Source organism: Rhinolophus ferrumequinum, chromosome 10 (genome assembly GCF_004115265.2).
Source record: "Rhinolophus ferrumequinum isolate MPI-CBG mRhiFer1 chromosome 10, mRhiFer1_v1.p, whole genome shotgun sequence".
In the NCBI taxonomy this organism is placed as follows: Eukaryota; Metazoa; Chordata; class Mammalia; order Chiroptera; family Rhinolophidae; genus Rhinolophus; species Rhinolophus ferrumequinum.
Window position 1 is genome coordinate 66334471 of NC_046293.1, and position 16264 is coordinate 66350734.

The window sequence follows — 16264 nt, forward strand, 5'->3', positions numbered from 1 at the left end:
CACACTTAGCTCCATTTCTTTTACTTTCACATTGTTTAGGGAAGAAAACACACCCCCATTGAAATAATGAAAGGAAGCGTGAAAAAGAAACAAAACCATTTAGAGACTATGGTGTGATGTTTTAGTCCAATTAGTTAAATATGCTGAAGTTATGAAAAGCTCAGTTTCCTTTTTAACTGTTTTACTCGTTCCATTTCACCTCTGGCCCCCACCTTCAAAAGTACCCCTTTTTGCAATCCTTAAGTTATCATTGCAATAAATATTTGTATACAGATTACACAGTTTGAATACAAATTTAAAAACTGGATGTATTTACCCCAGAATAAAACAAACTTTCTACCCTCCTAAGCATACCCTCCTACCTAACAGCAACCAATGAAAGTATTGATTATCACAAACAAAAGTTCTTATAATTCTAGAGAGAAGCATTTCTCTGTTTTGCGACAATATCTACAATTTCACCATAAACACCAACAGATTAAAATATCAGCGTTTCTTGGTGTAAGAAAACTAAATACCCAATTGTTAAACATCGGTGTTAAAAAGTGAGATATTCAGGCTGAGAAACCATTTTCAGTGTGCTTTCACTTAATTTGCCCAGCTCTCCCATGAAAACATTCAGATCTTCCTGCCAAATAACAACTTCTAAATAAAACACATTGTAGTTCTTCATCCCCTTTGATTATATTTCTTGTATTTTCTTTAACTTTCAGACACAAAAACACAAAATATAGCCTAATTGGAAAAGAGCATGGAGAATGCCCCAGACTGTTATATAATACTAAAAAGTTTCTCCTCGGGATGCTTTGCTCCCTGCTGTAAAGATGCCATTTCAGGAACTGCTGAGGCATTTGGAAGACACGAGCAGGCCATTTATTTTCTTTTGGAGAATAATTTCAACAGTGTGGACAGAGTTGGCTCTTTTTAATTCCCACTCCTCATCGTCTTTGGCTAAACTGCCATGGAGACCTGGCTCCATTTCTGCCTAGTTCAGACCCTTTCCAAAAGACAGAATCTCCTCTGCTGGCTATTGGAGAAATACTTCGAGACACGGAGGCAGGCCCACTCACCTGAGTTCCCGAAGATCAAGCAGGTAAGAATCGCCATGTAAAATTCAGCCTCCATTTTCCACTTAACCACTGTTCATGCTTCGCTTGGGGGAAAAAAAATTCTCCCAGATAAGAGAAGCAAAGACCAGGGAAGGAAATGTGCCTTCATGGTGGGGGGAAAAGTCAGTGACGAGCACTTCCTCCTATTGAATTGTTTGGGGAAGTTTTACACCAGTGTCCTTTTGTCTGTTTCCTTAGAAAGAAGGGATTATGATTACCTCTTTTTTTTTTTTTCTGTAGAAAAATATTCCAGCCTCCAGGAGGAGAATAAAATTCTGTAAGTTTTCCCTTACCATCCCATCGGCACAGAGCTACTTCTTAACCTCAAGAGGGAAGAAAAGAATTGTAATCTTAGATAATTGAATGTTCCTACAACATTACATCTCTTCAGGTGATGTGATTCTGCTGAATAAACACAAATCATGTGATTTATGAGGGTCTGTGACAAGTGATATAAAGACATAAACATGTACTGTTCCTATAATGATATGCTGGGAATCTATTGAGGAAAACCACATAATGATGGCACTTCTAGATCATTATCTCTCATGTGATGACAATAGGTATTACTTTTGAGATAGTCATCTCCACTGGGGAGAGGCAGAGACTAAAATTAAACCCATCACATTATCTACTTCAGGCTTCCCCCACAAGATAATAGCCTCTCTCCAAATAAGAAAAAAAGAACATGCTTTACTCAATATTTAGTATTAAGATTAGTTTATTGGCACTATGAAACAAAGTTAACATAGCTGCGTTAAAAATTCAAATTTGAGCAAAACATCTAGTGTTTGCTGAGTGTAGTTTTTTTTTCTCTTCTTAACTTTATTTATCTCTTGAGGATTAAAACCTTTCAGAAATTTAAGGATATCCATGGCAGCATCCTTTTGAAGAAACTCTGGAAATGTGACAGTCTACATCATTCCCAAAAGCAACTGCCTTTTATTGGGTGAGGGATTCCAGGTAGACAGCATATTCAAAAACTCCTCCTTAGTAAAAGAGAGACAAGTATTGAAAATTCTTGATACGTCAGAGTTGCTACAAATTGTTTTTCTCTTTCAAAGTAAAATGACTCACATTGTAGAAATACAGTGGATAGAGTTCTGGAGCTGAAACCACCTCTTTGCCCAATATAGAGAATAAATACATATACACCCAAAGACAATCATTGTGCTCTGTAATTGATTGATAAGAGGTATTGATAAATACATATTTAATAGGTAATATTATCAAGACACATTTTCATATAAAATAGTTACTGACTTTGATTTTTTTTTCAAAAACAAGGACTTATTTGTTAAAAATCCATTATCAATCACTTGCAACTTCAGCGGCAAGATTCTGGTAACTGAGAAAGGTAATAGCACTTAAAACAAGAACAGTGTTACAGCTGACAGTCCATTCACAAGACAGATTTTGCAAACATTAAAGCATCTAAACACATAATAGTAATTTCGTCAGCAGCTCTTCCAGTCATCATCTGATGACATATATCACTGAGTATTTCATACATACATTCTGTGTGGCAGATAATCAATACAGACAGAACGAAATCCTGCTTAGCTGTGTGAGAAATCTATCATACTTCCATCAGTATAGGACCTTCAAAATAATTTAGAGATGCTCACAAATGCATTCATATACACAAGGGGCTGGCAGTCTTTACTATGTTACCATCTTCCACAATCCATGCTACAGCTTGGCTTCAGGGCTTCTTTTTCCTTCAATTTCAGGAAGCTCCTTGTAGAAGCCTCAAGTGGGTAATTGATTAATCACCCCTAGAGATTGATGGTCTGGTGAATTTTCAGAGAATCACTGCACAGTTTCTGCCGAAAGTCTGCTCTCGTACAGACACAGAGCATGATGCACAAATTCATACTGCTCACTGGTTTGGACCATTCCACCCCTGCAAGGAAGAGATAATACAGTAACTTCTTATTGCTAATATCCTGCCATCTCAAGTCACACAGAGACCACATCCAAGCTAGGGTGTTATGCCAAAGACACACAGAACAGGTGACCTGGTGATTCTTTGGTAATCTCTCTTACTTGTGTCCAAATCATCCAACTGGGGAACTTAATATGGGAGTGTATATAAAGGGATTAACATAGTGCCTGGTACACACTTGGCACTTGATTAATTTTACCTACATTCCATTACTGGGGAGGCAGGATAGCCTAATGGGAGCTTGGAATTAGCCAGGCTGTCTGCGTTCAAATCTCTCCTCTGCTGATTCCTAATTGTGTGATCACAGACAAGTTCCTTAAAAACAAGTGCCTCAGTTTTCTCCTCTTTTAAAGTGGGATAATAGCACCTATTTTATAGTATTGTCGTGAGGTTTAAATGAATTGAATGAATGAATGAAATGAATATCAGGAGTAATATCCCTTCATCGGTGCCTTATCATTCCTCTTATGTTAAAATGGTTTCTGCACTTGGATTAAAATTGATCGAAGTAGGTTTACCAAATAAAAATCGACTGTGAAATGGTGCCCTTTCCACAAGTAAAAAGAACAACAACCTTGGAGTGGTCTGAGTATGTTAATGAAACAACTTCAGCATCTGGGTTGAGTGTGTTGGATATCTAAACCCAATAGTGGATGGGCCCTTAAATGAGTTGGAAAAAGGGAATTGGCTCTTGCTTTTTCTCCTTTGGTATTATCATTATCATCACTAGTGACTCAGCATAACTTTTGCTATTGGATTAGTAGAAGGTAGCTGCCTTCATGAGAAATAAGGCTGCTTCTCATTATTATTTTTATATATAAAATAGCTATCTCACATTCTGCTCTTTATAATAATGGTTCTCCTACTTGGCAAAACTACCAGATAGCAGTATAAATGCTACTTATTTTTCCTGCTCACTGAATAACAGCATCACTGCTAGTGACTATTTGAAGTTCTATCAAGTCTCCATAACTCTGCAATCATGCAACTAATTTTGAAATTATGTTTAGCCAGTTCTTCCTAGTGACTGTTGTTACCATTCAAAATGATTATTTTTAGGTCATGTTAGCACTTCAACTTAAAAAACAAGGTATATTGCCTTACTGTAACATGATTTCTTGTTAACGGTAATAACTAAAACTGGGCTTGTATCTATATTTAGATACAATTTATATTGTCAACCTCTGTAAGTAAAAACTTACAAGATATTAAGACTTCACCCTTTTAAACTAAGTAGTGATATTAAGCTAGTGAGACGTCACCCTTCTTAACTAAACTAAGCAAGTCGACATGATGCCAAAAAGATGCATTTGGTAAGAAAGAAAGAGGTAAATACACAGCTTTCCATGACAACAAATTTTTGGCAGAAGTATTTCATCAGTCTTTTCCCCAGTTATGTACATTTTGTTGTATTGAAGACAATCTTCTGGCCAAGTGTCCCTTGGTCATAAGCTGACAACAGAAATGGCCCACTGAGGACGTGGTAACTATTCCTCTTAGCTGCATGATGACATCTGGGCACACCTAAGAACATAGCAGGTGTCCAGAAGATGCTGGCCTTGACTGTGAAGCTTGAGAGATACAGCCACAGTAAATTTTAGGGCAGCCACAAGGAACTCAGAGGTGCCCCCTTTCTTCTGGCATTCACACAGCTCAGGGAACTATTAGTCCTCCCACTTGAGCAGCAGACAGTATGTGGAGCCTTATATGTGTTCCATCTCATGGGCTCTGTCTGGTCTGTGGACTTCTTCTCACCGTTTACCTCATGTTGAAGCAAGACTTTCCCCCTTCTGGTCTGTTCTGGGGAACACTGGTATTTACATTTGCAACTGATGAATGAACTGAGACATTTAGGTTCTTTATAACCTTTTTACCCCAAATGGGTCAGCAGTGTGTTTTAATGTTTGGAATATGTTTTCTGTGACATTCTGTTACCTACGTCAAGGTTGTCTCAGACAATGAAAGTAGGGAAGACGGAGAAATGAAGTCATTAGCTAGCAAAATTTTTGCTCATCTGAGGGCTTAAGGAAGGCATATGAAAAGTTACTTTACTTCCCACTTAATTTGGAAAATAAAAGAATTAGCATCAAAGGGATCCTCGGAGATCATTCACTCCAATCGTTGACATAATGTAGCCTTTCCAGAAGGGAGCAGTCTACACAGCAGATGGTCAGCTAGTTTCTGCTGGAATGTCATGGGGTGAGGTTCCTTTAGAGGCAGCCTTTCCCAAAGCTGGCAGGAATATTTTTGAAGACATCCGAATGAATCAGCCCCTCTCTAACTTTCACCCCATTGGTTGAACTGAAATAACCCAAAAAAGTCTTAAGGCTCCTCTTGTAGTCACACAATAGCTTTCTAAATGTTGGAAAACAACCATCAAAGCCCCATAATCTTTTCTTCTCTAGACTAAACATCCTGTGATCACTCAACATTTCTATCCAGCCTGGTTTCCCTGTTACCAGTCTAGTCTCCCTCTTCTATAGGCTATTTGATCAAATATGACCTTCTTAGAGTGTTGTGTCTACTCCTGATGAGATCTAGTGAGTGGGAATATTTTCTCCCTTGAGCGGTACGTTATTGGACAATTAGTTTGCATTTGCGGGTGCACTGGGTGGTAAGATCCCACCGTAACCACCTGGGGCCTGGTACTCAGCAAGCATTTTAGGATATTGAGTGAAGGTTTAAGTTAATGAAAAAATGCAGGATTTTTTGAATGCGAAAGTTTCAGCTCTCTCCTATCCTGAACTTATGCTATTGAATTTTTGAAACTAAATACAGGACTTTCTATTTATTCCTGTTAATTTTACATCTCGTCTTTAGAACAATGTTCATATTTACTAACATCACTGCCTTCCATTTTTCACTCCCAGCTTTGTGTCTTCCAGACATTTAACAGGCATGCCTTATACATCTTTTCGTTTGTCATTTATAAAGAAGTAGAAAAAGAGAGGGCCAAGGTAGGGTCTTTATTGTAAGTAATTTGACATCATGTTATGTATTGTCGAATCCCATTCCAAAATTGTTTCCAACTAGGTTATAGGTCTTTTAAGGGCAGGCATCATGTCTCAGTCTTCTCATATATGCAACAGTGAAAAGCACAAGTCCTAAGTAAATACCTGTCACATCGGTTATCCAGGCCATGCCACTTTCATGTCACATGACAGCAGATAAACTCCAGGCTAAAAACAGGCAAAGGGCTTCCCATGATGCATTCACTGGTGGCTGATTCAAAGTCAGGAACTCATCATTATCATTTTTGAAGATGTTTAATAACTGGCTATTTGTATATGTAGAATACTCTGTTGATCTTTGTAAGAACTTGAAATCTAAGATTACCTTGGAGATTTTACTCAGTTTTGGGACAAATACAGTCTTTTTGTAGGTTGGCCATAGTAAAAAAACAAAAACAAAAACAAAACCAAAAACCCGAGAAGCTAATATAGTGCCTGTATACAAAATACACTTACGGAAGAGCCCTGTAATAATTCACCCTCCAGGAGAGATCTGACTTTACCCCCAGGACTCTTTCAGGTCAGACAGGGCTCCATGGATTTGCTGAACATCTGAATCACTGACGTAAAATTCCTAACGCAAGCTGGTCCTCAAAGGTAAGAAGCAGGGATGCTTTTTTTTTTTTTTTTTTTTTAACTTTAAAAGGTATCATCCAATTCCCTTTTAAAGATGAGGCACTAAAATAATCCTTGACTTCCAATAGATAATAGCTTAAGCTCAATGAAGGTTAACATTTTAAAAGATTTCCCTACTGATTAAGACGGTGTTTCAATGGAGAAGGCTTATGGGGCCCCAAACAGCTGGACCACCGTCAGTCACGTAGCGGCCTGGATATCACCACAATTGTAGCAAGGAGCCTCCGTCCTTGGAGAATCCCCTAGATACAAATCTGTTTTCCCTGGAGGTATAACACATTAAGCTACAATACCTACCGCCCAGCAGGAGTTAGTTTATCAAAAAAGAGTAAGGTCATATAAAAACTGGGCAAGGGAACCCAGTTAGCTGTGAGCATGATCATGGGTTTGAAAAGGGTAGTAATGCTGAGGTGTCAGGTTCATTACCATAGGGATCTAGGGAAAACACACCATACATTGTTGTCAACACAAATCCTGTCTTTACCACTTACAAGCTGCTTTCGCTTATTACATCATCTTTCTGGTGTTCAGTTTTCTCATTTACAAAATGAAGAGGTAATAAAATGGTAGTGCCTACCACCCAGCACTGTTGTGAGAAATAAATGGGACGATCCATTTCAAATGTTTAGAACATACGCGAGCACATACAGACACCATATTGTTAGCTATTTTTCTTGTACTGTTACTTTTGGTGCTATCTGGTCAAACAGAGCTGGACAGAAGGCCTTGGGATGAGGCCTTGGGATTAGGCCTTGGAGAACTAAGAATACACCTGGCAGAGGACACAATATTGCCCAGGTTGGGCAAGCCTAGATAGAAAGATCCAATATGGTTCTGAATATTAAGCAGCCTAGAAGTCTGCTGCAGTGGGGGCAGGTGATGTCATGGAAAGAGATGGGAGTGGAGTCTGACAGATTCAAATTTGAAGCCTTGCTTTTCAACCTGTAGCTTTATGATTTTGGACAAATCATTCACTCCTTCCAGTTGGCATTTCTTCACTTATAAGATGACATTCATGATAAACTTCATTAGATTGTGAGGATGGAATGAGTCAGAGCACCTCAATGTCTAGTTGAAGGCTATTTACAGAAACCCCAGGAGCCCAGGGTTCTCCAGAGGTGCCTGAGAGGCTATGGCTGGTGGAGGAGGTGGTTGGGCTTTTGGACTAGCTCCTAATCCCAGCTGTGACCAGGGCAGTTCTGCTTTTTATTCCTTTTCCATATTGATGTTTTATGGAAGATTTTGTCTCTCCATTGTTTTGTTTCCCATTGTTCACAAAAAAGTTTGCAAACCACTGGGCTGGCAGAGTATTGACCTAGTAAGTTTTCAAGTTTTGCAAGGTTTAAATGAGATAACCCATCACATACTAAGCACAGCGGCTGTCACTTAGTAAGTACTAAAGAAATGCTGCGTATCCGTTTTCTTATTCTTTTGATAAGTGCTTAGCTAACACTATGTCTTGGGTGATCATGCACCTGGTTTGCTTGGCACAGTTCTGGTTCACTCCTGATGTCCTGGTGTAATTATTAATAGGGCAACCTTTCACTCTCAGAAGTGGCTTGGTTTGGATGATAAATTATTTGTCTACTCTTATTATGTCCCACTCCATATGGAAGAGTCATTCCGTGTATTGCAAAAATGGTGTTGGCTACGGGGCTCTCACTGCTTTGAGGCCACAGAATATGAACACTGAACAGGCCAGAGAGGGTTCAGCTATGCTGCCCTTCCAGAAATGTCAGACATCTCCTATACCATTAGCCCCGCCAAACACAGAAATCAGTGTCATCCCAGTCTCCATGCAGAGAAGCACGTAGCTGTGTCAGCTGGGGGAAAACTAAGGTTGGAAGGGAAAAAAAAATGTAGTTTTTTCCCTTTGCTACTGGGAGGGTGTTTTGAAACACACACACACACACACACACACACACACACACACACACACCCTCCATATACCCAGGAGAGAGATTTGGTTTTTAACATGTTAAAATTGTGACCTTTTGTGACTATTAACTCACACATACAGAGAGCAACAGCCTTTCCTGCGGCACCACCCAGCGCGTATCCGGTCTAATCAGTAGACAGAAGAAATTCTGCAGCAGTGACTCACTTCTGGCCTAACAATGGAACTTACGCTCCTTGGCTTTTTATTATTTTCAAATCAGGAATTCTTTTACTAAAATTTGGTACAGTAAATTTAGAACAAAAGGTGTGGACGTTAATGCGTCTCCTGGGTAAATCTCTGATCGCTTGGGCATGAGTGAAGCAAACCTAGCTAATAATGTCTGCTGTGGTAACTCGGTGCCTTGGACAAAGGTTTCCCCATGTTTTTATACAGATGTCACATCAAGGAGGGAGAACTTCACCATAAGTATTCTGACTGATTCTGACCACATATTTTGAATAGACACTTTCCCTGAAGAGCTGTGTTCCAACGTATTTGTAGGGCACAAAAGCCAGCACACGTCCAATGATAATTTAATGCATCAGCCTATCTTGAGTTCTGGTTTCTTTTTTTTTCGTTTTTTTTTTTTCCCCCTGAAAATTAGCCAGTTTTCTTCTGAACACCCAGGTTAACACTCAATTTTAACTCCCAGCTGAGAAGAAGGGAAAGGTTGTCCTGGCAACCACTTGGGAGATTCAGTTGGCATAATCTGTTTTACAAGAGGACTTCTTACAGTCTCAGGAACTGTAATGTCAAGTAAATCCATACCAATTTCTGGGGCTTGAAGTGTCTTTAAAATAAGTAAACTGAAATGTTCAATTCCTGGTCTTCAAATGAGATCTTTGAAATTCACTAATTAAGGGATTGAAGGGGGATATGGATAAATGTAAATCTAGAGTTGATAAAAATTATACCAATAGGTAGAAATTTGAGCTCTGGAATTACTTAAAACAAGTTTTGGAAACAAAGAATATTTTTGGGACGTATATTAGCCTAGGAAACTGATAGCATGCATATTCCTCCTCTCAGATTATTACAGCTAAAAAAAAGACAAAAATCATCTAACTGAAGTGATTAATCAAAACATTTAAACAATGATATGACGCACACTGGAAGCATTTTTCTATCCTGTCTGGAAAGCTACAAGTCAGGTCTTTGGATGTCATTCCAATTAGAGGCCTCCAAGGTAAGGATGTACAAAGACAACTGCAGTTTACCACTGACTTTTAAACAGGAGGATTAGACAGACTGTTTCCTGTTTGGGGGGAAGAAAAAAAAAAGAGAGAGAAGAAAAAGGCCTTAGGATCATATATTATTTTATGTGTTTCATTTCCAAAATTCTGTTTTCAAGTTCTTCCGGTGCCCAGAGGTGCCAAATGGGATTAAAAGAAATATGATGAAGAAAAAGTTGCCAGAGGTCAACTTGCAATGGAACATGGTCCTTTCCTCCCGGCCTAAATGTCTTCTGATGGTCACGTATTGCTCTTTAGTCATTCTCCTACAACATCTATGTGCACGTGAGCATTTTCTGAGTTTCCTTGGCCATTTTATTACTATGGATTATTATTATTTTTTTAAAGGGACAGGTGCATCTCTCATCCTCAATGTATAAATGATCTTTTGTCACTATCTCACATTAAGAAACATTGTCATACAAATGCCTAAATGAGTCTCTTGTAGCAGGAGCTAAATACGGTGAAAGCTCCTTGGTTTAGTTTTAATAGCAATTGGAATTCTTAATTAGGTGGCATAATCACAGCAATTTAGTGATATATAAGATTGGGAGATTTAACATTAGTACTAATTACTACACATTAGTACTAATGTTATGGGTCCTTTCTTTCCACCACAATTTTTGAAAATTGTTGACCAATAATAGTATATATAGCAACCTTCCATTAACAGGAAAACGTGATTGAGCAAAATATCCCCTTACAGCCATGCTGGCCAATAAGAAGTTCATGGTACTTATCATATTCAGATATTAATAATAAGTGATCTAAACTGGAACCATTAGAAATAAACAATTTCCCTTGGTTTATATAGCAACTAGCTCAGGGTCATTGTCAAAGGCAGGATTAGAATGTGAACTTCCTCTCAATTTTGTGCTTAACACACTTGGGTCTCCCACTCCAGAAAACAATAGCCTTTTGGGATGCAAACAAATCCAAAATTTAGACAATCTTATTTGAGCAAAATTGGAAATACTGTTCAGGGTATATAAAAAAATTGTTATGTGACTTTGGATACATCATTCATTCTTCTTAGGTCTTGGATTCCTCCTGAAGAATGAGATTTGTTCGATAGTCTTAAGGCCAGATTTTAAAATTTCATCCCTTTCCTAGTAGGTGCTTGGCAAATGTTATGATTGTCTGTTATTACCATTCCATTGTTCTCTACAAAAACAAAGGTTCATAGACTCAAACAATGCAATAGCAAGACATTTTAGAGAGCCAGTTGATTCCTTCCTAACCACTGACTCCCAGGATGGAAAAGACAACTGATTGGAGGGGCCCTTGAAGCCACTTGTGCCCCCAGCATTATCAGTTGGCCAAATAAACACACACATGCATATGCATATGCATCACTAACTGTTGTGAGTTACAGAATATAATTAATTTATAAGCATTATGGTTTTCAAAATTCAACTATTTGGTTGAAGTCTATGAAATACTTTACTGTTAGAAAAGGGTTCCTCATACCAGAAGAGGTTGGGGGGGGGCTACAATATAACCCACCTGTCTTTTTACAGATGTTGACCTAGAGGCCTAGAGTGTCCAAGTGGTCACACAGGAAATGAGGGACAGAGCCAGGATTAGCACCAAACTCCTTGACATCTGGTCCAGCGATTGCTGGCATCTCATGCTCTAGTAGCTGCCTGCTTACCTGTCCACTAGCCAGTGTTCAGACCTAATTGCCTGCTACCTACTTCATTTTTTCATTAAAAATGAACATTATGCAAAATGTAGAATGATCCATTCATGCACTTCTAAATAAAATACTTGTGGGTGACTTGCACTGAATTTGAACCTCTACTTGGAAAAAAAGAAATCCTATTTTAATTCAAAATATGCTCAAAATTATTATTAAAAGGAGAATCACAGTCTTATGAATCTGCAACGAGAACTGCAGCATCTATTAATAGAAGTTGCCCTAAAGCCAATAAAAATAATGTCTTGCCAGAGAATGAGAAATTCACCAAACGGCTTTGTCATTGTTGTTACATTGGAAATATCCATTCAGCCATAACACACTCATCTCTAAACCGGGCCATTTGAATTTATTGCTAAAAATGCAGATTTGTGACCTGAATATAAGTTGCTTGCTTTTGTCATGTTGGATAACAACAATCAGGCACTGTAATTTCTTTATTTTTAAATCAGGATTTTGATCCTGCCCAATGCTCAAGCTTTTGACGTAGTCATGAAACAAGCCCCATTTTAAGTATCCAAATCATGCCTTGTCTTTTGCTTTGTTGTTAGCTATGCCCTGGGCTTCTCAGAGGAAGCAGCCACAAGAGGTGGGAGCAGACTATAAAAAAAGATGGGCAATATGCAGCCTTGGATCACTTGGACCAGGGGCCATTGTTCAAAGAGAGTCTGAAAGGATAGGGAAAGGCCTGAGGAGCTTGTACTCTGTTGAGGACAGAACCTCAGCTCTCTGATATATTGCCTCTCTTTTGTATCCCTTATTATACTCAGCTGCATGCTTCCAATTAGTGGTTCCACCCAGGCTCAAATTCCTATGCCATCTCCAGTCTTCTCTTTACCATCAAACTTCTTGAAAACATAATTTATATTTATCATTTTATAAATTCTTTTCCTCCCATTTAGATATTCTTTGAGGAAAGTTTTTTATTTTGTGTGTGTGTGGACAAATAAATGTGAAAGAGTGCTCAAAGGAAGTTAAATGGGTTTCTAAGTTGGGGGACTTTTCAGATTCTTTAATGCATTAATACTTATTGAGAATATCCAAGTGGAGAAGGGTTCTAAGAAATACAGTTATATAATAGCTTTTTTTCTAACTTAATTGAGAATCTTTTTTTTTTTTTTTTTGGTCTGAAAACAGTCTAAGAGAATTTGGGACTTAACTGGCCCTCATAGTTTAATCAGTAATTTAACTGTGTCCTGAGAAACACAGTCTGGAAAAGTATGTTAAGGAATCCATCTTTCTACATCCAGGTGCCTGATGCCTGTTTCATAGTAAGTGTTCAGTACATGTTTGCTGAATGAAGGAACATATGCACGATTCAGGAGCACCACACCGAGCAGAGATCTTGGGTGCCTGTTCCACAGGACACAGGTCACAGGATTCAGGCCCTCTATAAACGCCCATCCTAAAAACACGCCACCATGGGTCTGGCTTCGTGGGCTAGTGTCTTGTGCACTCACAACCCCACAGTCCACCTACCGTGCTGAGAAGGCCCTGCAGTTTGGTTAATGCTCCACTGTCACTGTCTTGAAATAGTTAATAATTTTTTTTAAAAGAGGTCCTCACATTTTCATTTTGTACTGGGCTTCACAAATGAGGTAGCCGATCTTCCAGAGGCATGTCTCGCTAGAGATCTCTTGCTCCCTCACTATGCCCTGCCCCTCCCCAGTGCCCTGGAGTTGTCTACCAGTCTCCCGGACTGCAGACCCTTAGGTATACCCAGGTTCTGGAATCTTCTCTTCAATTCTTCTTCAGCAAAACCTACGTTCTGAACATATTGATAACGCAGAGAGTAACAGTCTCTTTAGCTAGCATGCTGGAAAGGATGGAGCATCTTGTTTACAAAGTGTTAATAGCTGAGAGGACAAAGTGTTACCTGAGTTCTGCTCCTATCTTTCTAGGTTCAACAAAATTTAAAAAGGAATGGTTCTTTTAGCAAAGGATTGGCTCTCTAAGAGTAGTATTTTAGATATTCAGTATACATAGATATTTTTGGCATCCTCCATAGATAGATATTTTGGGATGAGGTAACTTTCCCGTATCCCTCAAATGATACTCTTATGGCAACTGCTGACAATATCACTCTACCTATTCATGAAATAGCTCTCATTCATATTAAACATTGTTTTAAAAATTATTGTGTTGCTGCATTTTTTTATATGGTAAAGCATTATGAAAGAGATATGTTTTTGTTAAGCAGTTTTACAATAAACATATTAAAAAACCTGTTTACTTTTATCTACAATTGTCGAATTCCAAAGAAATCTATTTTGCCATTTTCTAAGCTCCGTGACTTTGGGTAAATTGCTTGATATATTGAATTCTTTGTTTCCACGTTAAAACAAAAAAATGAAGCCAAAGAATACCTCTTTTCCTACTTGTAGATTCACTTTGGGAGTTAAAGGAGACGTGTGCTTTCAAGACCATGTAAAGAGTCCATGATTAAATAAATACACTTCTGAATGTGAATAGTGCATTCTGGAATGTCTAGAAGACAGATCAAGAACTGAAGGCAAGGACGACCACAGAGTCTACATTGGGGATGAGGTTTGAAGAACTGATGAATGATGAAAAACTGTAGAGCAGAAAGGTGAACGTCTGGATTTTCTAAGGCCAGCGTTCCCTTTACCGGCATGAGTTACGAATATGGTCAATGGTAACCGTTAGCTACAAATTTGAATTTTTAAAATGAGTATGACAGGAAAAAGCTGAACGGAAGCAAGAAGGAAGAGGATGGAGGAAAAAGAAGTTGGATGGGGTGAAGGAAAGGAGGAAGGTTTTCTGTGCTGCTTTTCATAGCAAATAGGGGAGTGCACAACAGAAGGAAGAGACAAGAAAAGTTAAACTGATGCTGATCCTGTGAAGGAAGGAAGGAAGGAAGGAAAAAGAAAAACCTTTCAAGGAAATTTTTAAGGAGACTGTCTGTTTCATAAACAACAGCTGCTCAGGAAGAATTTATATAGAAGGGATCTTGATTAATAAATCAGAATGATTTCGAGACACATATTGGCAGTGATTCAAATCCAGGGCGTGGAAAGCCCATAGGCTTCAGATCAGCTGAGAAGTTGGCTATGTTTTCAAGATCCTATCAGGAGTAAAAGGACAAGCCTTGTGGGAAGACCTTGGTGGTGGTGGAAGGCCAAGGCTAAATTTTTCTGACTATTTGCTTTAGGAAGGAAGGAGCAGATAGAAGAGGCATTGTGATACGGTTTTAAAAAAATGTATTTGCGATTCCATTCAAAGTTAGAGGACGATTTGGTAGACTTGACAGGGTAATGTGAGTGGGAAGTGGAAACCGAGGTGGAGGTCAGGCTGAAAAAGCAAGTGGGGGAGGTGAGAGATGGAAGGGTAAATAGGCAAGATTAAGAGCACAAGAGCTCCCCCCACACCCCCAAAATGAGCAAATCAAGCCCATTGTTTTTCACTATCCAAATAGGGTCAGAGCAGGTATTGAAGGCCAACTTGGTTCGCAGTAAGTTTAGATCCATGCAGGTATCTAGGGCTCATGGAGTTCCAGCATTAGCCAGTAGGAAAGGAGGGTACAGGCATAGAAACTAGAGTCCCTGAGGGATTTGGGGTCCCATGCAGGAGCTTTGTTACAGAAGCACACAGCAAGAGGGACCAGGGTCATTTCGGGAGCAGCTCCAATGGACTGGGTGCTGTCCCTTCCTCTTTGATGCAGGGCCCCTTTCTGAATGATGGTAGATCCTAGAGTCTGACATGAAGCAACTGTATCCTATTCCGGCTGGAGTGGAAGGTACTGGATGGAAAGCAAGAGGGTTTCAGGAGACTAAGACAGCAATTGTAAGAGGAGAAAGAAAGATAATTGGAGTGGACCTTCTTATGTACAAAAAGAAAACATTTGTAGAAGCAATCACATGTGGGGTATGGGAAGGTGAAGGTGGGGAGGATAGAGAAAGACCTACTAAGTACGTCACAGATGTAATCTCATCTTAATGTCACTGCAGCCCTGTGGGGGTAGATTATTAGTCCAGGTTACAGACGTGTATTCAGGGTTCTTGCTATAGGTAGTGATAATAACTGTGGCTAAACTTGGTTGTACACTTACTATGTAAAAGGCACTTTATAGATTCTCTCTTAATCCTTACAACAAAAATAGGAGCAACAAATTATTATTTCCATTTTCCACATGAAAAAAACCGAGGCCTGGAGAAGTCCTGTAACTTGCCCAAAGCCACACAACTAGAAAATGGTGGGAACCAGGATCCAAACCCAGGCAATCTGTCTCCAGAGCCCAGAAACTTAACCACCATGATCAAGTTAAGAGACAAACAGAGGGAAAATATGCTTACAAAAACTTAGAAATTATTATTTAAAAGGAGACAAGGACAGACAGGGATGGGGAAGGAAAACCTCATCCAGAAAGGAGAATTTGAAAGTTTAATTTTTAGAGCTAGGAGAAACTTAATTGCTAATTTTAATAATAATGAAGATAATAGCACAATGAAAATTTACTGAAGGCTTACTATGAGCCAGACTCAGCTCCAATGAGATATATTATCTCATTGAATTTTCAGAATCATCCTTTTGTCTCTTATGGAAATCCCAGGACCTAGCACATAGTAGGTGCTCAATAAATATTTATTGAATGAATCTTAAAAGGTGACTCTACAGTTTTACTTTTAGGAAACTCTAGGTCGTAGAACAAAATCCCTCTCGTTTTATTACC

General features: G+C 38.9%; 2 protein-coding genes across 6 annotated transcripts in view; both read right to left on the reverse strand.

Moving 5' to 3' along the window:
* PTPRB (protein tyrosine phosphatase receptor type B) overlaps positions 1-1207 on the reverse strand; it is a 121866-nt gene extending 120659 nt beyond the window's left edge. The window contains exon 1 of the mRNA XM_033116618.1: positions 1071-1207. Coding sequence (XP_032972509.1) covers positions 1071-1125 — 55 coding nt within the window. The 5' untranslated portion in view covers positions 1126-1207. The remainder of the gene's footprint in view (positions 1-1070) is intronic.
* Positions 1208-1806: 599 nt separating this feature from the next.
* Positions 1807-16264, reverse strand: part of PTPRR (protein tyrosine phosphatase receptor type R) — a 245428-nt gene continuing 230970 nt past the window's right edge. For all 5 annotated transcript variants that reach the window (XM_033118286.1, XM_033118287.1, XM_033118288.1 and 2 more), the window contains one exon: positions 1807-3015. In XM_033118286.1, coding sequence (XP_032974177.1) covers positions 2922-3015 — 94 coding nt within the window. In that variant the 3' untranslated portion in view covers positions 1807-2921. The remainder of the gene's footprint in view (positions 3016-16264) is intronic.